General features: G+C 39.1%; 5 protein-coding genes across 15 annotated transcripts; 2 read left to right on the forward strand and 3 right to left on the reverse strand.

Moving 5' to 3' along the window:
• Window positions 1-250: 250 nt before the first annotated feature.
• Hex70c (hexamerin 70c) lies at window positions 251-6,228 on the reverse strand. Its single transcript, XM_077425083.1, has 7 exons — window positions 5,337-6,228; window positions 4,930-5,255; window positions 4,330-4,663; window positions 3,740-4,173; window positions 3,338-3,654; window positions 2,828-3,189; window positions 251-2,716 (listed from the first exon to the last, which is right to left on the reverse strand). Exons 2-7 carry the CDS (start codon window positions 5,146-5,148, stop codon window positions 2,292-2,294), a joined length of 2,091 nt encoding a protein of 696 aa, XP_077281209.1. The 5' UTR covers window positions 5,149-5,255; window positions 5,337-6,228; the 3' UTR covers window positions 251-2,291.
• Window positions 6,229-6,685: 457 nt separating this feature from the next.
• On the reverse strand, window positions 6,686-11,861 carry LOC143907945 (WD repeat-containing protein 43). Of its 6 annotated transcripts, none has more exons than XR_013260011.1 (8): window positions 11,489-11,861; window positions 10,531-11,028; window positions 9,507-9,960; window positions 9,066-9,372; window positions 8,715-8,962; window positions 8,436-8,630; window positions 8,195-8,236; window positions 6,686-8,069 (listed from the first exon to the last, which is right to left on the reverse strand). XR_013260011.1 is itself a non-coding variant. In XM_077425090.1 (8 exons), exons 3-7 carry the CDS (start codon window positions 10,957-10,959, stop codon window positions 8,449-8,451), a joined length of 1,620 nt encoding a protein of 539 aa, XP_077281216.1. In that variant the 5' UTR covers window positions 10,960-11,028; window positions 11,489-11,537; window positions 11,650-11,860; the 3' UTR covers window positions 6,686-8,236; window positions 8,436-8,448. The 6 variants fall into 6 exon arrangements, 4 of the variants coding, with proteins under 4 accessions (XP_077281216.1, XP_077281215.1, XP_077281214.1 ...); XR_013260010.1 differs by having other exon boundaries at window positions 6,686-8,072; XM_077425090.1 differs by having other exon boundaries at window positions 6,686-8,236; window positions 11,489-11,537; window positions 11,650-11,860.
• Window positions 11,862-13,471: 1,610 nt separating this feature from the next.
• Window positions 13,472-17,914, forward strand: LOC143908173 (ubiquitin domain-containing protein UBFD1). 3 transcript variants are annotated; one of them, XM_077425583.1, is made up of 5 exons: window positions 13,472-13,757; window positions 14,674-15,048; window positions 15,186-15,376; window positions 15,498-15,686; window positions 15,789-17,914. In XM_077425583.1, exons 1-5 carry the CDS (start codon window positions 13,742-13,744, stop codon window positions 15,897-15,899), a joined length of 882 nt encoding a protein of 293 aa, XP_077281709.1. In that variant the 5' UTR covers window positions 13,472-13,741; the 3' UTR covers window positions 15,900-17,914. The 3 variants fall into 3 exon arrangements, with proteins under 3 accessions (XP_077281709.1, XP_077281708.1, XP_077281710.1); XM_077425582.1 differs by lacking the exon at window positions 13,472-13,757 and adding an exon at window positions 13,779-14,087; XM_077425584.1 differs by lacking the exon at window positions 13,472-13,757 and adding an exon at window positions 14,137-14,249.
• Window positions 17,915-18,065: 151 nt separating this feature from the next.
• On the forward strand, window positions 18,066-20,468 carry LOC143908174 (uncharacterized). The gene is made up of 3 exons (XM_077425585.1): window positions 18,066-18,313; window positions 18,389-19,706; window positions 19,803-20,468. The coding sequence occupies exons 2-3, from the start codon at window positions 18,951-18,953 to the stop codon at window positions 20,016-20,018; spliced, it is 972 nt and encodes a 323-aa protein (XP_077281711.1). The 5' UTR covers window positions 18,066-18,313; window positions 18,389-18,950; the 3' UTR covers window positions 20,019-20,468.
• A 46-nt stretch (window positions 20,469-20,514) lies between these two features.
• Wbp2 (WW domain binding protein 2) lies at window positions 20,515-25,311 on the reverse strand. 4 transcript variants are annotated; one of them, XM_077425589.1, is made up of 6 exons: window positions 24,857-25,180; window positions 24,116-24,450; window positions 23,786-23,938; window positions 22,873-23,040; window positions 21,414-21,499; window positions 20,515-20,918 (listed from the first exon to the last, which is right to left on the reverse strand). In XM_077425589.1, the coding sequence occupies exons 1-6, from the start codon at window positions 24,910-24,912 to the stop codon at window positions 20,883-20,885; spliced, it is 834 nt and encodes a 277-aa protein (XP_077281715.1). In that variant the 5' UTR covers window positions 24,913-25,180; the 3' UTR covers window positions 20,515-20,882. The 4 variants fall into 4 exon arrangements, with proteins under 4 accessions (XP_077281715.1, XP_077281713.1, XP_077281714.1 ...); XM_077425587.1 differs by lacking the exons at window positions 20,515-20,918; window positions 21,414-21,499 and adding an exon at window positions 25,193-25,311 and having other exon boundaries at window positions 22,382-23,040; window positions 24,857-25,104; XM_077425588.1 differs by lacking the exons at window positions 20,515-20,918; window positions 21,414-21,499 and having other exon boundaries at window positions 22,382-23,040; window positions 24,857-25,025; window positions 25,065-25,163.
• Window positions 25,312-25,402: the final 91 nt, after the last annotated feature.

Raw genomic sequence — 25,402 nt, forward strand, 5'->3', positions numbered from 1 at the left:
ACGTATTTCTCTCTTGTATTTAAAAAATACTTGAATCTGAGAGAGAATCACGTTTCACATAATACGTGTGACAAAAAGCTACATATATGTCAATGTAAAAACGCAAGACAAAACTTGAAAACTTTTGTAAATAATGATAATATTGGAATAGGTGCACGAAGATAATGCACGGTCGACGACATATATGTTCGTACTTCGTACGTGTTTGTCGCGACCCCGGCGACCCGTCGGTCGTGACACGTGACACGTGCCTATTCGAACCCGCTGGTGGAGATCCTTGCTCTCGAGGACGCCAACATGTGCATGCGGTTGTTCATCACTTGCGGTAGCGCACATATCGCTCGGTTCGTGGTCCCATCTTTTTGTTCGGATCGCGCGTCGAGGCAAGACGCGCGTCGATTTCCACCACCTCTTTGCCTTTGGTTTCTCCCTCCTCCTCCTCTCTCGAACCATTCTACAGTTACGCGGTGCGCTGGTGCGCTGCTCTAAATTGATACCACGTGATACCGGAGACCGGAGGACCGGAGATGACTGCCGGCCGAGTGAACGCGACACGCGACCGTCGGCGTCGCGGTCCTCTGGATGTTGATGCTGCAGGCTGCAGCCGACGTCGATGTTGCACGTACCGTGATCCATGGTCATCGTGGTCATTTAGTCGGTCTCGCGGCTCGCGCACCTCGTACGGCTTCATGACCATAGCCACCATAAAACCGCGCCCGGCTTCCTCCGTGCCTCCGTTAACTACCACGGCCGCCCGTGTCCGCGTGCCGCCAACAACAGGCCCCGCGCCCCGCGCGCGCGCGGCCGATTAATCAATTCGGGGCCATATATCCATGTTCGGGGCACTCGGGCGCGAGCGTGCGCGCGTGTGTATTTTTTTACTTTTATAAGATTTATTGATTTATATCGAGAACGTATTAACCTATTTCAAGCTAAAATGATAATTTTTTTAAGCAGAGGAATAAATCTTTCAGGATTTTAATTCTTTCATAATATAATATATCGCACGTCTAAAATTATACATAAAACAAATTCTAAGCTCACAACAATTAATTTACGGCATTTATAACATTTTTGGAAGTATAAAAAGTATTAAAAAGAGTAATAAAGTATAGTTTCTCTCTCGAAAAAGAAGAAGAAGAAATTAGAATACGTAATGTCATTTTATAAATATTCTGTATAGTATTAATAAGTGTCTTTTATATATATGTTATAAAAATATTTGTGCTTTATATATTTCTAATCAGTATTCAAGAAAACTTTCTAATCTAATTTATAGCAAGATTTAAAAAATCCGCTTTATAAAATATTTTCTTTTAAAATAAAAATGAACGTGAAATAATGCACTTGTCAAAATGACTTTTTTAAAGCGTGTTCTTCCCTGTAGCCTAACGTGCTTTATTGTATAGTAAGAAACTAAAATTTTCTTATTATTTTGCATATCTATGCACTTTTTTATACGGATGATCTAACCGATACAAAATTTGAATCTGTAAAAATAAGGCGTTTGTCTTAACGCGAATTATCTTATCAATTTATGCAGATTATGCAGATCTTTTTTACTTTGATTTTACACGTGATAAATTTTTATCAATCAAATTTACTTTTTAAAAAGTTGTTGATACGGGCTGTTGATTGTTTTAACATATACATATATATTATTTTTAACGACCTCATATATACGCATTGTGTTATTATTAAAAAAAAAAAATATATATATATATATGTGTGTGTATTTTTTTTTAGAACGCGCTGATTTAGAAATCCCGAATGTGTAGTTCGGGGTGCTTTATAAGTTATTTTCACACTACTTTCATCTCAAATTAATAAACTTTAATATAAGAGCATTGATTTTCGTAACCACAGATGTTGAAACAAGTTTTTAAAAAATATGTTTGAGATACACATATATATATATATATATATATCAAATATATTTAAAAGGCAAATACTTTTAAAAGGCACGTACTTTCAAATCAAAATGGATGTAATAATTTATAATTGATCGATACGGGTTAAAAGGGAAATGATTAAGTTGTGAGAAAGTCAAGGACTGGATTATGTGTGTGAAACACACATCCTATATGAGGACGGTTGAAGAGGACATTTCTTTGAGACTCGGAAACCGAAAAGAAATAATATATATTTGCAAAACGCATACGTTTTCAGCATTCTTTATTGAAGAAAAGCTTTTGACGTTGTATCACTCGTGTGATACAAGATTCAGGGACGTAACTATTGTTTAAGTCTTCTTTAGAGCTCGTATAAGCTAGCTAGAACAGGTCGGCAATCTAGAAGTGCATCGATTTATCGTTGTAACGCGCATCGTTTTCCATCGTGTGATAGATGTGTACATCCTTGAAGAACATGTTTGGCGTGAAGAACTTCCACGGATGCATCGGTCTGTCGAGCGGGAAGCCGAATGATTTTCCATCCAGCGTAAACTTGCCGAAGACCGGCACGTCCACGGTCGTGATCTTGGTCTCGTCGATCGGGCTCAGATAGAAGAACATCTTGAATCGCATACCCTCGGGTTTACCCTTAGGCAGAGTCAGGCGTTCGGGGAAGGCGAAAAGTTTCTCGTAGTAGGTAAACGGTTCGCTGCCTCCTACAGCTTTCTCCAATTTCTTGTAGAATACGTCGCTGGACGTCATGTCGGGCATGGTGTAGACGGAATCGGTGCTACGGCGTTCGATAGTATTTACGCCTTGTCTCACTGAAATTAAAGAGGTGGAGAGAGGTCGCGACTCAACTTGGCGTCTCCAGAGGGAGACGTAAAAGAAGGAACGCATTTTATTGCTTAAACGTGATTCGAAATATGACTTACGCGTTACAACAAACTTGTCCATTTCGACGAAGTATTTGTAGTATTCTTGGAGGTAAGATATGTCCTTCTCCGTGTGAACGTCACCCATGGCAGGTCCGAGGAAGATCTTGAGCACGGCCTTGGTCTCTTTGTCGCTGTTGATGTTGAAACGATAAACGAATGGCTTGTAGTTGAGGCACGGACGGCGAGCCTTGACACGTAATTTCATTCCCTCCTTGAAGCTCTCCACGGAAAGAGCGTTATTGATGAACGTGTCACAAGTGTCGAAGTAGGTCGTCAGTTTGTCGATGTTGACAGCGTCGAACTTGACGCCGGGGAGAATCACGTCGTTCTGAGTATAATACGGCATGTATTTCTTGTACCTACGAGAGAGACAGAGACCAGAGGCCGACGAGTTGAGGAAGGGCGCGTTTAAAAACGTTTCAAGTTGAAACGCTTCGCGCGCGCTTGTGCGCGTCCGGGGGTGCGACGGTACGCGAAAAAAAGCGAAACAAGATCGCACGTACGAACCTGAAGAAATACGTCATGATCCTTTTGTATAGACGGTAGAATGCGGGATCTCTCATACTGGTGCTGTAGCATTGGAGAGAGCTAGGAATCACCATGTTCTTGTCCTTGTAGTCCAAGTTGAAGCCGAGGATGTCTCGAGCGAGAGCGTCGTACATGCCGTAGAAATGTCGATTGCACGAATCCACGTTACCTTCGATCAGGTTGGCGAGGATGTTCAAACCTTCGGGAGTGTAAATGTTGACCTGCTTGCCGTTCTTGTCGTATGCGTAGCCAAGGTCGATAGCGTTCATTATGCGCAATTCCAGGGCCTCGATCTCCTGTAAAGTTTCACGCGAGATTTATAAACGGGACGGTAGACGGATAAAACGCATCGTAAAACGACGAGCGGAAAAATAGTCGCACCTTCAGATACTTGTATTTATAGAACGGCACATTCGTGTGGCGAGAACGTTGAGGCATGGCGATTCCATTGTGGTACATCAAACTCGAATAGTAGCCCGGGTAGAAAGGTTTGTTCCAATCAAAGTCTTCGATGTCACCCAGATCGTTGGACATGCGTTCCAGATAGTAGCGACCTAACAGTTGCTTGTGGAAGAAATGGTAGTAGTTGCCACGGAAATCCTTTGGAATGTCGAAATCCTTCATGTCGAGCCAGAATGGCATAACTTGGCGGAAGTAGTAGTAGAAGCTGTTTAAGGCAATGTCTTCGATGAAGTAGTCCAATTTGGACTCGTCGTCGAACGAGGGCTTGACGAAGTTACCCCTATAGTTGGCATAGATGGACGCGTTGGCATAGATCATGTAGCTGTCGACGGTGTCCACGTTGGTACTGAGTCCTGTAACGTGGGATAAACGTGGTAGTACGGTATAAAAGCAGCGGGAGCTGCTCGACGTTCGTTGCTCGCGCGTCGTACTTACTAAACTTACTTGATAGACGTTCGTTAGTTACTTATCGTGTTGTTAGTTAGTTAGTTACGCGCGCGGTAACTTACCACGAGTCATCTTGATCTCGTGAGCCTGCTGGATGACAGCGCTGTCGAAGTATAGCGTGGGATAGATCTCGTAAGGAGCCGGTAATCTCATGTACTTGCAGTCGGGACGATAAAAGACAGCGATGGTGAAGGCGGACGTGAAGACTCCGTCGTTGACGTAAAGACGTGCCCAAGCGGCGGTTTTGTAGAAGGTCTGAAAGTCCTGGGCGTGATAGAAAAGCTTGAAGAGGAGCTTCATCTCCTCACGGTGTTGCTCGTAATATGGCGAGTATATGGCATTACGGCTGAGCATCATACCGTGTTTGTACAGGTACAAGAACTCCTGGACGACTAGCTGTGGAAAATGGAAAGAGAACTTAACGCGAGTCATGAACGTCGTAAAATAGCATGTGAGATGTGAGATGTTCTGAACATACCGCGGCGTTATATCTGTCTACAAAACCTATGAGACAAATATATGCACGTAGATTTAAAGGCATTTAAGCGTGTTTAAAAACTGTTTACAAACGTCGAAAGATTCTTTTAGCCAGGCTTAAGCTTATATATATATATATATATATATATATATATATATATTGTGAATAGTATAGCTAGGCACACCTTGTCCTTGTACATGTCAATGTTGCTCTCGATATCGTACGTGCGGCCAATATCGAAGAATTCCGTGTCGGTGAGAGTGTTTTGCTTGACGAAGAACATGAGTTCGTAGATCTTCTTCTGCTTGTGGAGGAAATCCATGTCGGCCGTCTTGCTAGTGAGGTGGAATCCATCCGACATGCATAGCGCTGTTAGCGCTAGCAACAGCAGCTCCTTCAGCATCACGATCAGCCTTCGATGTCTCAAACTCGATCAACAACTACCTCCGCGAGTCAGCAGAGGAGAACGATGTCTGATCGGTGGGCCGTCGCCAGCTTTTATACCGGTAACTGTGTATGATTTCATCTCTAATCGGCTGACCTTAAGTCACGACCTGCCTGTATTTCAACCGTTTTTGCTCGTTATCTCACCTTACGACCGAATACACCCAATACCCATCCACCCGGTATCCTCGTTCGTGTTCGTAGCGGTAATCACGCTCAAGATGAGTAAAAAGTTCTAGCAGGGTTAGTAGAAATTAATGAAAAATTTACATCGTACCGCGTACGTCATCTTTCGCACGTTTACTAACACGTCCTGTGCGTTATAACAAATCATTATGTACGTTTTCCTTCATTATCTTTATAGGAATTATTCCATCGTTGATTGATTAACAATTAATTATTCTGCATCTCAATGTATAGATTCCTTCCATCATCAAATTATAAAGGTAACAACACCCACGAATTTTTTAACCATAATATATAGAGGTATATATATATATACCTATATTTTCTTGGGTGAAATTCTTACGCGTAAACATGATTATACATTAATAATAAAAAAAGCGAACCGCTTTCTCGGCTTCGCAATTGCAACGTTTCTTATCATTCGCGATATATAAGGGTGTCTCAGGTTTATCTCATTCTTTTCTTGTTTACACATTTTTTCAGAAATCTATTTTTTAATGAAAAATGTCGACAAAGTGATAAGTTTTTAGTTTTAAATATCTATAGATTTTTATGAATTTTGCTTCACAAATGTCATAAATAAATTTGTGTACCTTACTTGTATGATTCAAAGTAAACTTTAGCAGGCAAGATTTTAAATACAAAATTATATCTATTTAAAATGTTACAATTAAAAAATAAGAAACATGACCGTTAATTAAGCGTTTGTCGAAGAGAATATTTTCTTTGGAAAAATTATCCATGCGTGGAAAGAAGTGCGGAGAGTACAATATCATCGTAGACAAAAAGGCTGCAACACTTTTTCTTGAGAGAGACAAGTGATTGTGAAATGCACAAAAGTGCGACAATACATTCTGTGTAAATATATTCTCTAAAAGATCATAAAAGGTATAAATAACCATTATATTATAAAAGTTATACTATATATTCATCTTTTAAGTCTACACACGTTGTTGCTAACTATATACATGACAAACATAACAAAATGTAAGCAAAAAAAAAGTTGTAGTTAAAATGCAAAATAAAAATATATAAGAGAGAAGACTACCTCCAGGAAGAACGTCTTTATCATTTGTTCATTATTATCTTTTATTTGTAGAATAATTATAAATAGCATAAAATCATTAATAGTAATAATTATATTATTATTAATAATTACACCGATATATAATGATATATATGTAACAAATAATTAGTTACGTGCTCAACATAAAACACGCGCTACTGTTAATAAATGTGAATGATCAACTTAGTAAATTATAAACACGTCCGAAGACGAAGATATTTAACGTTTGGAAGATATCAGTGTGTTGTAGGTGTGTAGATATTTGGAACGACACGCGACACGGTTTTGACGGTTTATCACAAGGCCAGCCGGTCTTTCAAAGTTCATCAAGTTTATTTAACCTTCAAGATTTGATAACTTAATATTTTAAATAACAATTTACGTGATAATACATAAATAATTTCCACACAGCTTGATGGATAAAACGTAAAGACCGTACGTATACTTGTACTTTTCCATCATATAGACTATTCTGTATGGTCACTATGGTCTGTGTGTACGATGGAAATCTTGTTAATGGTGCAATACAAGGTGACGATTTTACAAGGAAAAAATTAAATCCATACAATATTTAAAAAAAACTCGTTTATTTTTTTTTTTTCAAATAAAATACTGTATTCGTATTTTCGCATTCGAAGTCATTAAATATTGAACGTGACCGACTTATATGACACACATCCCAGACAGCACGTATGTCTAAAATACGCTCAGAAGATATCTCGAAGATATTTTTGAGATGTAGAACGTCTTCGAAATGTCTTGGGCATACGTGCTGTCTGGGATAGTATTCTGTACAGTTATTCAAGCTTAACATAGAGAACGTGTATAGAACACATAAAAATACGAATAGTCAAAATTTATTGAAATTTATTTAAATTTTTAATTTAGTGTGTAACGTGTGTGGGTGTGTGCGCACACGCGCGCATTCTTATTACGCGCACGTAACTTAATTGAATAGTCGCAGTGAACATTTAAAAAATGAGGTTTTTTAAATATTCTCAAAATAAATGGCACTGTTCTGAGCACTAAATGTATGTACATGCAAAATTGGTTGATTACTTCAAGAAGTATTAACTAGACTCCTAGAGTTGTTTTATATGCATATATACACTTAGAAAAGTGAACAGTTAATAGAAAATAATGTTAAAATAATATTATGGATTTTTTAAGCATATATCCCGAATGTTTACGATAAATTTATCGCACATTTTGCGCGATGCGTGTTCGTCGTGCGCAAAGAAAATTTCTTTATTCTACATCATAATTTTTGATATTTAAATATAACATCCGTCATATTAAATTAATGACGGATTAACGAGAAGAGGTATGAATGTATTTGTGTTACTTATTCGTTATCCATATTTAATTATACATTTGTATATTTTTCTTGAAACGTATCGGATATACAAGGGCAATCGTTATAAACGAGAAAAACGCATTAGCTTTCACGAGTGCTTTATTAAAGCGTGCTATATTTGTTTTTCTTCGAACGCCATCTCTTCCAAATCTTCACATAAGCCGAGAAAATAAATGTCTCGAGAAGAAAAAGGTATTACTTTTTACAGCACCATATTTGCTACTTCCGTATTTCATCAAGAATGGCTCCATTGTAGTAGTAACCGATATCTCTACTAGAAAAGAACGATTGCAATATAAAAAACGACGCTTTATTCTCTTTTGTGACGTTTAATATTATAAACGATTTGAACGGAATATAATGTTGACAATACCAAACGTGCGTTTAAAAACGTACATTTAAAACGTACACGATATTCCGTTACTTCATTTCTGTTATCTAAAAAATAGAAAAATATTTTTCAAGAATAAAATCGATAAAAAATAACTATTGAATGATTATCATGTTAATATGAAATTCTAAGAAAATAAAAGTACGTTATAGCTATATAAAGCTAACCGTATTTATATTATAATTATCTTTTTTATGTAATTTGTTTTAATAGATTAATAGTTAGACTAGTTATTCCGTTACCAACCACTCGATTGATTTCAGCTGTGCATAGAATCATTATCGTCCACATCGTCATCGTCATCATCCTCAAATTTGACACTTCTGTTATCTTCTTCGTCTTGCTCATCTTGAACATCTTGATCCGACATCTCTTCCCAATCGTCATCTGATTCACTGCTCAGGTCAATATCGTCTTTCTCGGCACCTTCATCCGATGAATCTACATATATATTTTTGATAAGGTGATTCAATATATGTTAACGTCAATAAAATTTTGGATCATCATATGGTACATCATATTAACCTGGATCTTGATAAACGAGCAAGCTCTCCTCAGTTATATCTTTATTGTGTTCCCCATTAGCCTGAGATATTTGCCCCGTTATAAGAGAAACTCTGCCTTTTAATCTTTGTATAGCCGTTAGAAGCGTTAATTTTGCGTCGATAAAACTTAAAATAGGGCTGAGCATCTCCGCGATATCTGGTCGCGACATCAAGTGCGCTGCATGAGTCATTATCAAAGTTTGCAACCACATTACTGCAATTTTACTCCTAAACACGGATGACATAATCAGTCTTTAAAAACATGAACACGCAAATTTTTAATAGTTATAAGAAAAAAAAAATTTAGAAAAATCGATGATAATATAATTACGCATATGTTTTGCCTTGCAACATAAGGGTTAATTCTTTAAGCAATGGCGTAATTGCTTGCACTGGTACGTTTGCAATGGTATTACGAATTACAGTTTCATTTTTTGTAAACAGCACTGTTGTCAAAATGGTTTTATCTTTGCTATTTAACGCTTGCATCAATAATTGCGTCATATTCGCTCCTTTCGTCGGTATCCTTCCTGGTGTATTTGCGTCTGCATTTAAACTAAGATTTTCCAATCTATCTTTTAAGAGTAATTGAGACCCTGAGGTAGTCCTACTTCTTTTCTGTGTTGGACGTCCTATTCCTATAACGCAGTGCTTTTTATATACAAGTGTATATATACACATATATTTTTCTATCGTTTTTTTCAACATTGATTGACACACGTTAATCAAAACAATTTACTTTCGTAATAAACTACAAGACGAAAGAGATTACCTGGTGCAAGGTATTCAACATCATCTTCTATCGCGGTAGGTTTTACTTTGGAAATCGTCTCTTCTTTCCTTTCTTTGGATTTTTTTGTATCCAATTTTTCCGATCTGATTAAACATTGCATCTCGTCCGAAAAGTCGGGCTTAACTTTCTCGAATGTCAAGTTGAGATAATTACCGTATGCTAGTACGACGTTTTCATCTTCAGTCAAGTGACCCGCTAAAATTGGAATCTGTTGAACAGTTTCCTTCTGCGTGACATCTGCCGCTACCACTATGTTAAGAGATGGTTTCAATGGTTTAGTACGACCATTTGATCGATACTTGAACAATTGTGCTTGACCCGATTGAGTAGTAACCAATACGACGACTTGCGCGTCTTCCGCAACAAGAATCGAGATGGACGTGGCCTCGTCTTGCATGGCTAGCGTTGCTCGCGATGCTTTGTCATTTTTATTCTAAACAGAGATAAGAAGACCGTTAATCGTGTAAAACATGTCTACAATTATATACCGACACGTATAACTATATAAACGTATCGTGTTACGCAAGATGCATACGGAGTTGCATACGAGATAAAAGATATATTAATATTAAAAATATGTAAATAAGAGAGATAAATATATTAAGAAGTTATATATATCTTTTACCGCATCTTATCCTTAGAAACAATACGTGCGTCTTATCTTTAATTTACAGTCGTTTATCAAACTATTGACATCTTTTTCTATAAGAATATTTCGTCTTGAAAGTGACGTAAGGACTTTTAGCATTTTACGCGCGCTAGTTATAAATAAATATATATATATATATATATATATATATATATATATATATATATATATATTTATATATATATATATAAATAAATATATATATATATATTTATTTATAACTAGCGCGCGTAAAATGCTAAAAGTCCTTACGTCACTTTCAAGACGAAATATTCTTATAGAAAAAGATGTCAATATATATATATAGCACTTGATATATATTATATATAGAAAATGAGATAAGCCGCAACGTACTTTGTCTACGGCCCATACAGAAAGATGACTGTCCGCACGAGCACCGCTGATCAGATAGCTGGTTGTGCCGTCTACTTGTGCCGTGCGAAGAAAAGTGACGTGACCGGCATGTCCGGTAAACGTGCGGATTACGTGCTTGGTCGCTAAATTCCACCACTTGATTATTCTTTCGGCGGATAGCAAGGACTTTCCATTAGATAGAATCGCCAAGGCCGTGACTTTTTCCTTGCCAGATTTCCATTTACATTTGATTCCATTCTCCTGCAGCGTCCATTCCACTAAATGATAATCGTCAGCCGCTGTAATCAATCCAGCGCACGCTGACCAAACGATCGCTGTAACGGTGGAGGAATGACCGTTCTCCAACGTAGCGCTGACAGCGGCGGCTGCTACGTCGTACAAGGTGATTTTTCCCGTCGTCGAACCCATCGCCACGACAGCTTTGCGATCGCTTTCTTCCGAAATTGATTTTCTTCTGCGTCTCTTTCTCGGCGATGGCTTTAACAAATTAATTGTTTCAAGTTAAAAAAAGCTTAGGGGGAGGACCAAGTCCAAGTATTTCTAACATATTTCTTTTCATTCATTTCTATCGTGCAAATATTTCGTCAAATCTAACAATCTCGAGAAATCTCGATCATCTCTCGCCGGAAATATATCTGCAAGAAGCATCGAGCATATATATATATATATATATATATATATATATATATATATATATATAAGAAATGAAATTCAACGAAATTCATCTTAATGTGAAAACGCAATACGAGACGCGCGCTTAACATAGAGAGTAAAGAAAGGATATGATGTATGTACAGGGCGAATGTTAGTCCGCGGAGTTGCGGGGACGAGGATTGAAAACTGTTGAGGCTTCGACACCGAATCGTAGGTATACGGTAAATGCATAAATAAAGCGAAAGAGGAAAGAAGAGAGCACATGGGGCGATGGCGCATTTACCGACACGTTGCCTGCCGCGTGCGGGCTCGCGGAGATCCATCCTATGACGCTGCAGGGTGACGATAAATGTCGATTAGGAGTATACTCGTGCTTCAACCGGCCACTCGCGGTCTCCCAGATCTTCAACTTGCCGTCATTACCGCAAACCGCGTAATACTGACCGTCTTGAGAGAAAGCAGAATATCCCGTGCTCGCCATCTTACTTTGACAAGTACACGTTAGAAATCGCTGCTGCGATTGCGAATCTCTTAATAGTCTTAATCCCAGAAAGACGCCAGCGTATCCTCTCTTTTAAACCTAACCTCACAGCTGAGCAGCATGCATCACTGATCACGCAAGTCTCAACACGCAGCACGCGGGCGCGAATCCGGCGCGAATCGCCACGAATCGCGAATATCGATCCGGATTCCGGACCACTGACGAGCGACGGTGACGGCACTGACCAATCGCAGATCGCAGGACTCAGATCGAGGCATCGAGGATCGAGGATTGAGGATCGAGAGTCGAGAGCGAGAGTCGAGATTCTAGGTCGGTCGCCGTCGGTCGGTACGCGGTATATAGGCTGGATTCGGGGAGCGCGCTCGTAGCGCTATATATATTTGCTTATTCTATAATACTATATATCCTTGTTTTAGGTATGTACATATACCCCTGATGAGCGATAAAGATAGAACAATGCAATAGCGCATAGCGCATAATGCCCGTATCACACTAGCGGCTCGCGGCCGCGACTGCGATTGCGATTTCACCTCTTGACCAATGAGAAATGCCCGAATTGCCAGCAGCTTCTTTCTCATTGGTCAAGAGGTGAAATCGCAATCGCAGTCGCAGATACGGGCATAACGTGTGCTCCCCGAACGCGCAGCCATAGGCTGCGGTCCCGGATCCACTTGACGCTACGAATGTTTTGAAGCGTTCTTCTCTCTCTCTTCTCCTTCTTTCTTCACTAAAAGAAAGGAGAAGAGGAATACTTGGAAGCATTTATAAGTGGACCCGGGACCGCAGCCTATACCAGCCATAAAGCTGGATTTATAGCATATTCGATTTGCTGACTCAACCCACGACTCTAAGTCGAAAAAGTACGATCAAAAGTACGATTTGAAACACGATGTTTGCAAAAATCGTACTTTTGATCGTACTTTTTCGACTCGGAGTCGGGTCGAGTCAGCAAATCGAATACGCTTTAGACAGGACGCGTCAAGTCAAGCAACGAACAGCACGAGCAGCACGGAGCAGCAACCCACGCAGCGAGACGATATTTTCTACGCTACTGCTGATATCACCTCGCTGCGTGGGTTGCCGCTCGCTGCTGACGCGTCCAGGGGCCCGATTCTCTAGCTAGGTCTACACGGCGAGTAGTAAAGTCGTGAGTCGTAATTCGTAATGCCCGTATCACACTAGCGCGTGGCGCGTGCGTCTACGTTTGCGTTTACGTCTTTTGACCACGCGGAAAGTAGCTGCTGGCGCGTGCGATTCGCGCGTTCCGTTCTGCGTGGTCAAAAGACGTAGACGCAAACGTAAACGCACGCGCCAATTGCCTAGTGTGATACGGGCATAAGACGTGACCACACACGCGCGACGTTGAGGAGAATACGCGACTTGGCTAATGCCCGGTGTCCACGATGCAAGAACTGTGTCCAAGTTTCGGTTTAAGCCAAGCAACTTGCAACTCTTACAGAAAAGTAGCGGTTTCATTGGCTTACACCGAAACTTGGACACAGTTCTTGCATCGTGGACACCGGGCATAAAAACTATGCGATAGCCACGCACGTTGCAGCCTTTCTGTTAGAGCAGAGTTTGCGCATACGACGTAGACGCACGCGCCACGCGCTAGTGTGATACGGGCATAATATCGCATTGGATTTATGATACGTATGTATATATGTATACATATTACATATATATCGCGCATCAATATTGCGCTTGGATTGGAGTTGGAGAGAATGGAGAGTAGTATGTATGTAGTACACACACCACGTACATACATACATGCATACATAATGCTAGGTCTACACGGCGAGTCGTAAAATTCGATTTCTCCTCAACGTCGCGTGTGCGTGGTCAAATCTTGCGACTCACGACTTTACGACTCGTATCTCGCCGTGTAGACCTAGCATATAATAAATTCAAAAATCCGAAAGTCATTCCGAAGAACCGTGCGTCACCGACGTCACGAATAACAATTGCCAACGATGCGTAACGCTCTCTCTCTCTCCCCGATAATTTTGATTGGCCAACGGAACACGATTCAACATGGAGTACAACGTGGGTACGTGCTGAATTCTGTTTATTTCTCGTGCTTTTCGTGAAAATTTTTGACGTTCGACCACTCTTTGTTTCGGCTTTACCATCTCTCTTTTCGATCGCGTGAGAAATCCGACCGACGGACAGATCAAAACAGATAGATCGCGGCATTTCGTCGACGTCGAAAGTCGAAACATCCTGTCGGTCCCTGTCGCGTGTGCACACATGTGCATTGCGCTGTGTGCGGGTGCAGACGTGCATCGTGCGCGATCGTGCAGTCGTGCGGTGTGGCAGTGTGGACTGTGGCGTGTGGCCAGCCGCCAGCCGCCAGCCGCCAGTGCCAAGTGCCAGTACGGTGCGTTTGTGTTGTATCGGTTGCATTTGTAATTTGTATCTGTATGTCAGATAATTTTATGACGTTGATGCCTCGACGTTCGTCCTTGTCGCGAGCTTGATCTTAAGCGAGCTTGTGTATTTGTGAATTATCCGAAATTCACAAATCATCCGATGCAACGACGTACGTTCGTTCCGTTTGACCGTTCCGATTTCCGATCGCGGAAATATATATTGGGAATTATATAACGGGCGCGGATGTAGCTCGAACGTCTAACCTCTCGCCATCCGCTCGACACTCGACGCCAGCAGCCAGGCATCTTTGCTTCGCGTCGCATTATCGCATCTGCGTTTGGTTTGGTATCGCGGTTGGCGCAGTACGCTCAATATTGCTCGACGAACGTTACTCGAGACAACTCGAGCCAACTCGAGCTCTGAATGCCCTGATTCGCGATGCGCGATCAGTTAATCACATTTCCAAGATAGTTGTCGTGTACGCGCGACCGCGCCAGGAAAAATTTAGGGCTCTTGCCGATTACCACGTTGACGGTTGACATACGATATATATGCATATATATATGTATATATTTTTTTTTCTACCTCTCTAGATACGGTAAAGAGCGACAACAATGACAGCTGTCGCAACTCGCCTCCTTGTCCGGAACTCACGTCGAATCCAAAGTCCGTTGAAAGTTCAGCGACAGATACAAAGGAATCTACGATGGAATGCGAAAACAATGTCGACGACTCGGGGGAAACGGTCGTGGCGGCCACCTTGCGAGAACCATCCACGGAGAATATAGACTTTACAGTGATTTACAACAAACAGAAGATTAGTGTAAATTTTGCCTTCGATGGCACAGTTGCCGAGTTAAAGACATATTTGCAAAAAATTATCTCAGTACCGCAAGCGATGCAGAAAGTTATGTTTAAAGGATTAGCCAAAGACGATCAGACTCTTAGAAACTTGGGAGTCACGAAAGGTACGAACCGATCGAGGCATGCCGTTGAAAGTATATATATGAATATGTCTTGTAATATCGTGTGTAAACATAATTATATTTTATTTACTCTTTGTGACTAATTGAATTGTTAACTTACTTTATGAAAAATGCTCAAGGTGCCAAAGTCATGATAGTTGGATCAAAGTTAGATGACGTATTGGCTGTGTCAGTTCCAACGAAACAAGACCTCATCGACGAGGCTGTTTCTTCGGCGAGCAAAGAACCTCTTTCGCGACAGAAAGTCCATAGGAAAGTTTTAGACAAAGGTATTCCAGAGGACGTGATGCCAGGAATACTAGATAGTAAGGTTGTATAATCTGTATATAAAGCCTGTTTTTTTTTCTTTTTTTTTCATTTATGTATTATATAAATACTGCGACACGCGAAATCTGTTCTACTATAACTGACGTCGGTTTAATCGAATGTAGGAACCTTTGCCTGAATTTCCATTAGCTGGAATGTTAAATAAGTCTGGAGGAAAAGTCAGACTAACGTTTAAATTGGAACAAGATCAGCTTTGGATCGGCACGAAAGAAAGAACGGATAAAATACCTATGACGTCGATAAAAGGTGTACACAGCGAACCTATTCACGATCATCCTGAATATCATGTTGTGGTATGTGTAGTGTGTCGTTTAGACTTTAGCTTATCACTTATTAGATAGATCGCTGCAAATTCAATCGTTGACTGTTCCGATTATAATCTTCAAAACTTGCAGGCAATACAATTAGGCACTACGGAAGCATCAAGGTATTGGATATATTGGGTCCCTGCGCAGTACATATCGGCTATTAAGGACGCTATTCTCGGCAAATGGTGTTACTTCTGATTGATAATCGCTAGAAATCTCGATTTCTGTAAAGCTTAAAGCTCGGGTGTAAACATTGATACAAACACTGCTGTTACATTGACGTAAAAACTGTCAGCTAGTCACACACATTTTTCTAACGGTAAGTAATAATTTATTTTGAGTTGCATTATCATCGCGAAGAATACCCAATAAACGTAGACGGTCCCGTTAAAAAAACACGTTTGGTGGCTAGTCTTGATTTATTGGGAACAAAAGGATATCGTCGCTATGCCAAATGTTTTATATTTTCATAGTCCAGATTTACGTACGTGCCCTTTCTACTCTGCTGAAAGTAAGGTAGTCTTGAGAACTGTGATTAGCGAAACTTCCATAATTAATAATGTGTTGTGATAATATTACGTAGAATTTTTGACAATGCGATTTAAAGAGACTCCTTTCTTTTTATCAAAATGTGTGCAACGTTTATTCAAAATCTATAAGATATTGATTCGATTTGTTTATAAATTCTTGCAATAAAAATTTTTTTTTGTGGAAGAGAGTTTTAATTTCAATGATCTAGAGTATTATTTGTATTACTTGTTTAACAAAGCAACAGTTTTTATGAGACTCAATTATACGTCAATTAACCCTTTCGCTGCGAAAAACCCTTACATTTATGTTTTTAAAAAATGAGCGATACGTTCGTTAAGAACGTATATTTATAATGCTATGAACTTCTATTATACGTATAATGTATGGTAGAAATATGCGTAAAGAACGTATATATTTCTATTTTCTCCAGTTTTCGACGTTTATGATAAGAAAGATTATATATCGCGACAGGTATTTAAAAATTAGATATACGTGCAGGCAAGTTAAAAGAAATCATTTCGAATAACGATTAAAATATTCGTAACTTTATATCTTTCTCGTATTAATTTTTGTAAGTTTTGTGTTCTTTACGCCGGAAATGTTTGCCTTCTGCACACGAGTGTTTTTTGTTACGAGCGCGTCGTAGCGATAGGGTTTAAGTCATGACATTGCATTTACAAGCAAACTTTTGAAATGATAATATCTATGCAACTTATGATTTGTTATTATTCATTCATACATTTTTATTACTCATTCATAACATTCAGGTTGTCAATCAATTTGATTTAATGTGATCGATCATATGTGTACACACAGTCATGTATAATTCAAAAACTGTATGAGAGCTATTCTTAGTATATGGTAAAATTTAACAAAGTTTTACTTTTTCTTGTAGCTTCTGCAACAAAAAAGAAAAACACACACACACACACACACAATCTTTTTTGCGTAATATAAACTACAGCACTTTATGGGAGCTTTCCAGCAAGCGACACAAACGTCGTTGTTCTATCTTCCTTTTTTGACAATGAGTAAAAAAGATAAAACGATACTTGTGTCAACTTGTGTCGCTTGCTGGAAAGCTCCCTATATTACTATTGAGCAAAGCTACAGTAATTATAAATAAACAAAAGACGGATTGATAAGTTTATGTACTTTAGCGCCTGCGTTTGTTTATTTTCCCATTGGGAGATATTGGGAAAATAAAATACACGATACACACACACAACGTGTGTATTATAGATTTTATTTTCCCAATAGCTCCCAATATGAACAAACGAACGCAGGCAGTGTCATTGCATTAACTCAACAGCAGAATAACAACGAATTTCGCGCTGAATAAAATTAAGAAAATCCGTTCAACATTTTGTGATTGGCCTAGTTGAATAAAATAACATGTAAAAAAATAGGACAGAGTGAGTCCACATATTGCTACATCACAGTCTGTAAGGATTATGCATAAAAGATTCATGTATACTCTTTAGCGTTGCAACTGCTGTAAATTAGGTTTTATACCGTTTGAATCGTATAACCGCAAGAATAAGATGATAAATCAAAATTTGTAATTCTTACGACAGTTAACAACTGTCGAGAAATCTACTTCAGAGGTCTGTTTGAATGGGACTTGTACATTAGTTGTGTGATTTGATAAAATAAATACTTCTGAGACTTTTGTTTTTTAATGCTTAATCTTTTTAATCGCAGTTCTACCCGATTAGGTAGAAATATTATGTATAAATGATACAGTATAATATGTTACGGGGAAAACTCTTCCAAACGTAAACGTGTGTCGGAATGCAAGCTGTTTTTCTTAACGGAGGCGGAAGGCGGAAGACACATCTGTTGAACATACGATGCAGGAAACGTCTTGTTAAAGTACTTAGACGCGACTAAAGCAGACTTCCATTCTAAGGCAGATGTGAATGCCATTGGAAGGAGAATCCCCACCAAGTGGGAGATGAAAGTTTCCGTCGCGGTCGTATAAATCGATAGCAGCTCTGGAGCTCTCGCAGCTCGCAGCTCGCAGCTCGCAGTACGCGTACGTAGCTCAAGGACGAGCAAGATGTTGCGTGCACAAGCGTGTAAATATGGGCTATATTATTTATCTCATCGTATGTATTATTTATATTTTAAACCGATGCGTTGTCTTTGCAAAGATTGCTGCACTGAACCATCGCGCATCGTGAGAAATGACGAGAAATAGCGAAATATTGGAATAGCGTGTGGAAGCTTGACGTTATAATTCAGATATCTTCTGGCAATGTAAACAAGCAAACCACGTCAAGATCTAAATAAAGCAAATGATTCATATACTGTACAAATACACGCATTTGCCGGGACAGCGATAATAAATGTAAGTATCAACGCGCGATGTTAGCAATACATCATAAGCGATTACTAAGATGGGATACAAGTGGTAGTGCGCTATTATAGTAATTACTATTAACGTATATCGTTAAGACAACGTGAACGTATAACACATAAGTGATACCGCGTGGTACAAGAGTGAGTGAGAGAGAGAGAGAGAGAGAGAGAGAGTGGAATATTGAGAACACGAATTATATTCCGCATTCTACATGTGTCAAAACGAGAAATTTACTTTATATCTACATTAATGAGAGGTACGAACGCAAATAACTCTAAATAGCTTTCCACGAACGAAATGAAAAGCGAAGACACGAATGATCGGAATGATAGATCTATCTAAATTACTCTAAAATGTCGGTGACAGGGAGTAGTGGGGAGTTGATACAAAAAGCATTTCTTAAATTAACTGAAAATTATATCCAACACGGAGCTGCGATAAACGATTTAAAATCCGTTACTATGACTACTAATGCGAAAGATGCCAAGAATCGTAACTTTGCAACGCGGTCGAAGAAATTGCTGGTGTTGCTATTCGTGCCAATTCTTTATGGTATATTTAATAGATATTTTAACACAAATGTAATTGAGAGTTTTCAAGGAACTCGATGCTTACTGCCAAATAATTATCTCGTATGGGAGTTCACGAGACCGTTAACGAATTGCGATTACTGTCGCGACATTGAAGCGCCATTAATCTTGCCAAATTTGACCAAAGAGGAATTTCGCACTTATTCCTATTCATCCCGACCTATGATAATAAAGAAAGCAGCCTGTAATTGGCCTGCGCGTAAAGAATTTACTCTGGAATTCTTTCGGAATTTGTACGAGCGTATCGAGGGTGCCTACGAGTCGGTAGAAGAGGAATGCCAGTTTTTACATTTTAAAAGTAACTTCGCGAACCTGCGCCAAGTATTCGCGATGAGCGAAGATCGAGCGTTACATCGAGAGGGCGAAGATCCCTGGTATGTCGGTTGGAAAAATTGCCATCCACAGATTCTAGATGCCATGAAGCACTTTTACAACGTACCTCACTTCCTGCCGGATGACGCGGAACGTCCGTACAGCAATTATATTTTCATGGGCTATGAGGAAGGTGCCGTTATGCACGTGAGTTTTGTAGCCGAACACGTAGCCGCGTGCGGCAACGTGCAAAACCGTATTACAATCAATACTTGTACAGATATTTTTGATTCCCTTCTGTAGCTGGATTACATATCGAGACTCATGTGGCAAGCGCAGATAACGGGTAGCAAAACGTGGATCGTAGCTCCAACGCCGGAATGCGATAGCGAATGTAAATCTTTCAAATTCTCCGTCGATGTAACGGATGTCGTACTGTTGGATACGCGGATTTGGTATCACAGTACTCATATCGAAAACGGAAATCTTAGTTTGACAGTCACCGCCGAGTACGGGTAGGCTTTTAAAGCTTTTTTACGCATCTCAGAGCGTACGTCTATAACAAATATCTACGAAAATTGCTTGGATAGTTATTTCATATCCAGCATTCCGTTATTCGATGCTAACATTTTTTATTATGCATTGCTATCTCAATGAATAAATTATTGTTATATATTGTTAAACAGGAAAATTAAATTGAACGCATTTTAAACGAATAGCTATTGAGCCCATATAAGAGTAGGTATAGGTCTCCTTTTGTAATATAAACTATCTTTTATTGAATATTGTAATTAGAGATAAATCGCTTTCTCTCTGGCTATTGGCGAAATAATTTCATAAAAATGTATTCAAAGATCGATATTGATATTTGTTTTCATACTCGACCACATTGTTCGACTCTTACTGTGTCATAATATTGATATCGTGCATATTTTTAAGAAACTTTCAATAAAGACTTGGTAATATATATACATATTCATTTATAGTAAATTCATGGTCATACAAATCGCTTACGTATTTACATGTGTGTAAACATTTATTCCGTAATTATATAGACTCGTGTGAAACACAACAATACAATCGTTTTCAAGAAATAACATGTACATAAGAAATTATTGTTAATACTCGCTTTAATACATAGCAGTATTGTTGCAAATACCTGCAGTGATACCTGTGCTTTAACATTGCATAGCTGTAACGAGAAAAATCTAGTGCACCTTTAACCATCATCTTGAATCTACGTATTCAGATTCAAGAGCTGCTGTGTAACAAACGTCGACAGTTTGCTACGTTAAATGCGCGACAGCAAATTTGCAGTATTCGCCTAAAGTGGAATGCATATCGATTGCACTATATAATTAGCTTGTGTAATACGATACATTTTCACTGATATTTCTTTGTATAGGCTGGTGGACTCTCCTGAAATATACACGACAAAATTTATTATATATTTATAATAATATGCCTCGAAAAATTACAAATATATATTTCAAATGTACTCTTACATATCGTACATACGAAATATTTGCTCGGTCTCCATATAGCACTCAATAAAAATATTCCATCTCCGATACACATAGGTATAGATAATAATATTAGGTACGCAACGTGGCGACCAAATTTTTGATATCTTCCGATACTATGTAATCTTTCAATAAGATAATCTACATTGCTCGTGATAAAAATACAACGAAGTTATAGAATGAGACTAAGTATCCCGTTTTGCATCAGGTACGTCGAAGAAAAAAAAATCAAGAAAAATCAAAGAACAAAAAGAAGTGTTTTTAGAAAAGAAAAAACATTTTCACGCGAATGAAAATATACATGAATAATAAAATAAACATTGTATGTCGTTGGAAACCGTGCAACGTCACTATAAATATATTTCACATGTGTCTAAAATATAACACTTACGTAATATTCTGGTGGTGGAACATAAGCGCATTGAGGCCTATTAGGATCATAATATGCGCTCTGTGCAGCTTCAGCAGCCTTTGCATCTAATGGAAAAAAGAACGGCAACGTGGAATAATGCGAGTTAAATACAAGTTAAAAATAAAAGGTGTCACATTATATTAATTATATATATAATTGACCACGGCAAATTTTTGACTATAAATTTTTACTAAATTCGAAAGTGATTTCCTTAACAAAAAAACGTTATTTAAAAAACATATTTTTAAATTATAACGAAAAAAATATGGATAACGCCTCACAAATTAACGTTGGAGGTACAAAAAAATAACAATAATAATAATCATATTTATTTTAAAAGATAAAAGTTGTGCAATAAATGATTATTTTTCATAATTTAATTTATATTAAACAAAGGCTATATACGATTGTGTGAAACGATCGTCAACGATCATATTGAAGCGTAACACAAGGACGCGCGCGCGCGCGATAAATTTTACTATATAATTACATAATTTTAGCGTTATTATTAATATCGATATCAATAAAGTACATACAAACATAGTTTCTATTCGATGTTCTGCATTTATTTTGTCCTGGCATGATTTTGTATTCAAGTTTTAACCGTTTTTTTAATTGAATGCAAACCGTTATATGAAAAATTATATTTGAAATGTGCACAATATAAGAACGCGGATTAAGAGTGGACTTAAAACACACAGTCTACTATATCTGTCTATCCAAGCCGTTTACCGATCTACTGGCAACTACGAGATAATAATTGTGCGAAGTGAAAGCCAATCTTACTTCAGATCGTGTAAGGAACACTGGACACGTTACGCGCAATCGTCGTGCTTAATATTTTAAACTTTCAAGTTTAGCGGGTATTCGCGTTAATCCTTTTAGCTATCTCTCCCCATTTGGAGGTAAAATCTTGAATTGACAGGTTTAAATAAAAACAGCAAAAATTATATTTATAATCAATATTTAATATATTAATAGCATACGTTTAATATATATATAACGTACACTATAATCTTGTGGAATCAACGCATATGAATATAATTCTTTGTTATATTTAATGCACGTGCGAAAAGTATGTATTATATATTTTTACTAAGCTCGCGATATTTAGAAAAATATATATACTTGTTTTGCACAAGCGTATATATCATTTCTGAAGAATGTTTAGCGCATTCTTTTCTGCAATTCTTTCAAAGTCAGTTCGTCTTATTCGTAATTTATAATTTGCTGACAAGTGTATATGTGTATGCGTGAATATATGTATTCGTTACAACTCGTTAGTATTGACGTGGATATGGATTATAAGGTCCCGGCCGTTGATCGTAAGGTCCAGGCTGCGTATAGCCGCTTTGCGGGTATGCCGAATACGGTGGTGGATTAGGCGTGGTGGAATAACCGCTATAAGGCGGTTGTCCATAACCGCCGGGATACGCACCTGCATGGGACATCGGCTGGTTATTGTAATTCGGATTGGCCCATCCAGGAGCTCCTGGTTGACCCACCGCAGCTCCGGCGCCTTGATGTGGCGGGCCGCTCGCGTATCCGTATCCTGGCTGTATGCCGGGATACGGTGGCGGACTGTCCGTCACAAAGACTGTATTTCCTAGAAAAGAAGAAGCACGTTAATATATGACGAATTTTATACGCAATAAACACTAAAAAGTTTGACACAAGTGTCATTCTACAACAATGGAGTGTGTGTGTGTGGGGGGGATAAGTTTATAACTATATACAGTCCCTGGGTTCCGTAAAGCGCGTATGCGTGCATTTTCTATTCTATAATGAACGTTACGTATGTTACAGATAAATGCGCGCATATGCGCTTTATGGAATTACCCAGGGAGTAATGCTAATGTTCCAGAATATGCTGTTTACCAGATTGACCGCTAAAGCAAATTTTCACGTTTCTTTTAACATTATAATATGACAAGGCATACAATATGCGCTTGAATAATATAGGGGAAAATGTTATTTTTCGCTAAGTAGTGAACGTTTCAGTTTTGCATACGCATCGAGAGTGTTAAATTAGAAACACCAAAATATTCTTCTTGCGAGATAAATGTAAAAAATTTGTCAAGAAAGAGTTACATTGTCTGACGAGGTAAATATCTCAACTTTTTACACCAACCGTATATAAAAGGATTTTCAAATTATTAGATATTGTAAAAGTTTATATCGCGATGTTTTTACAATATGCCTATCTAAGAAATCGAAAGATACACTTTCCAAGATTGCTCAACTAACAATAAGCTATTGGATAGCACTTAGCATTAGATAGCAAGTCAAATCTCGTTACGAGAATAATATATTGGCGAAATATTGAAAATTAAAAAGAGTCGATATTAAACCTGGCGGAACGTCTGGAAATACGTTGGTTGGAGGCATCCATCCGTAATATCCAGTTGGAGGAGGTTGATAAGCCGAAGGTTGCGCCGGGTACCAATCGGATAACGGAGGCGTATAAGGCGGTGGGGCGTCATTCGCTGGACCGTTGCGTTGAGCTAAAAGTCACACGATCGTGGAACACGATTAAAGCTAATCTAATATCCCGCAAGAGCCGCAAATTTTCAAGTCGATAACGTTGTTCTTACAGTATTATATGTAGAAAATTCATATTTTCGTGATATATATATATATATATATATGCCATTAGATTGCGTCAATTATATTTATCTTACCCATCGCTGCGGCTCTGAGCAAAGCTTGAGCAAATTCCACTGCTCCGCCACTCTTGAATCTCAATTTAAATTTGCATTCTCCAATCCAATTACCATTGGGTTGAGCGCGGCATTTGCCTCCTATGTAATTAGCACCAAAAACTGGCTGTTCCAGTCCTACTTCGCTCAACGTAACAAACGGGAAGCTGAACGATTGCATCTTTTCTTTTTGATCTTTAGCATTGAAGATCATCCTATGCGTCGTCAGGTACAATCTGCCATGCTTCTTCCCAACAAACTCCGCTTGTTCTTGTCCATGAAATTCCATGTTGACATTGTCGCAGAAGAGGATGATGCTAGAGTTTACACCAACGTAGTATACAAGAGTGAGATTCGTACGCGGTCACACGGTGGTAGGTGGTAGGTGGTACGTGGTACGTGCATACGCGGAACATACGATTCGCGCAAACGAAGCGAATTAAAAGCGATCGTGACAAGGATGACACACGTATATAGTTGGGCCAAGCGTCGGCACTCGGCACTCGGCACTGCGTCGGGGCAGTATTGCGCGATTTGCGCGTAGAATGCGTAGATGACGAATATGACGATTATGGGGGTATCAGATATGAGAGATATATATCGGGTATCGGGTATCGCGCCGATTGCGCGGCAGAAACGTCACGTCGCGATTCGACATTATTCGAGATAGATTATTCGTCTAACAATTGCGGAGTAGGTACGTTGCACGCTTTTGTTGCTTACCACTCGCCAGAATGGAGAAGAACTCCACCGTTGGCATGCGCCGTGTTCAATGACATATCTTTCTCGCGTCAAACGCTCGCGATGGATGAGAAAGCTGTCGACGAAGCGACGGAGCGACGAACGCTGACAAACGCCCGACGGACGCCCGATCCCGACGCTCGAGAGTCGAGACCGAGACCGAGACTCTTCAGACTCTGGACTCTGTTTGGACCGCTTGGAGTTGGAGGAACTGCCGGAAACGGGAAAACCTTGGGCCAAACGAGAGTATTCAGACTGACGAGTGACGTTAGGTTTTACGTTAATTACGATGATATCACATATCACGTCACTGCTTACCGAACGTCACGCCACGCCGTAGTCCGTACCGACCGTACCGACCGTACGGCCGCTTATCGATTAGTTATAATTTTTGTTGGCAATTTCTGATTGGGTCCAGAGAATTCTCGGTGTCGGTCGTGCCGATTTCTGATTGGTGACTGCCACACGCGATACGATGAGAACGCCACCTTCGTTTAATTTTAAGTTCTCAGAAGCTCGTAGCTTTTG

The sequence above is a fragment of the Temnothorax americanus genome, unplaced genomic scaffold (assembly GCF_048541705.1).
Source record: "Temnothorax americanus isolate GAGA-0224 unplaced genomic scaffold, ASM4854170v1 Scaffold9, whole genome shotgun sequence".
NCBI classification, from domain to species: domain Eukaryota; kingdom Metazoa; phylum Arthropoda; class Insecta; order Hymenoptera; family Formicidae; genus Temnothorax; species Temnothorax americanus.

Coding starts and splice junctions, on each gene's coding strand:
- LOC143907945 (XM_077425089.1), bottom strand. CDS start 11,686: ATGGCGAGCACGGGATATTCTGCTTTCTCTCAAGACGGTCAGTATTAC. Junction 11,029..11,488: donor ACGCGGCAGGCAACGTGTCG/GTAAATGCGCCA, acceptor AATTTGTTAAAG/CCATCGCCGAGAAAGAGACG. Junction 9,373..9,506: donor TGTTGAATACCTTGCACCAG/GTAATCTCTTTC, acceptor ACTGCGTTATAG/GAATAGGACGTCCAACACAG.
- LOC143908173 (XM_077425582.1), top strand. CDS start 13,958: ATGTGCATTGCGCTGTGTGCGGGTGCAGACGTGCATCGTGCGCGATCG. Junction 14,088..14,673: donor CAGTGCCAAGTGCCAGTACG/GTGCGTTTGTGT, acceptor CTACCTCTCTAG/ATACGGTAAAGAGCGACAAC. Junction 15,377..15,497: donor CAGGAATACTAGATAGTAAG/GTTGTATAATCT, acceptor AATCGAATGTAG/GAACCTTTGCCTGAATTTCC.
- Hex70c (XM_077425083.1), bottom strand. CDS start 5,148: ATGCTGAAGGAGCTGCTGTTGCTAGCGCTAACAGCGCTATGCATGTCG. Junction 3,190..3,337: donor ATCATGACGTATTTCTTCAG/GTTCGTACGTGC, acceptor TCTCTCTCGTAG/GTACAAGAAATACATGCCGT. Junction 2,717..2,827: donor GGACAAGTTTGTTGTAACGC/GTAAGTCATATT, acceptor CTTTAATTTCAG/TGAGACAAGGCGTAAATACT.
- Wbp2 (XM_077425587.1), bottom strand. CDS start 24,912: ATGTCATTGAACACGGCGCATGCCAACGGTGGAGTTCTTCTCCATTCT. Junction 24,451..24,856: donor CTTCTCCATTCTGGCGAGTG/GTAAGCAACAAA, acceptor TGTAAACTCTAG/CATCATCCTCTTCTGCGACA. Junction 23,939..24,115: donor GCTCAGAGCCGCAGCGATGG/GTAAGATAAATA, acceptor TGTGACTTTTAG/CTCAACGCAACGGTCCAGCG.
- LOC143908174 (XM_077425585.1), top strand. CDS start 18,951: ATGTCGGTGACAGGGAGTAGTGGGGAGTTGATACAAAAAGCATTTCTT. Junction 19,707..19,802: donor AGGAAGGTGCCGTTATGCAC/GTGAGTTTTGTA, acceptor TCCCTTCTGTAG/CTGGATTACATATCGAGACT.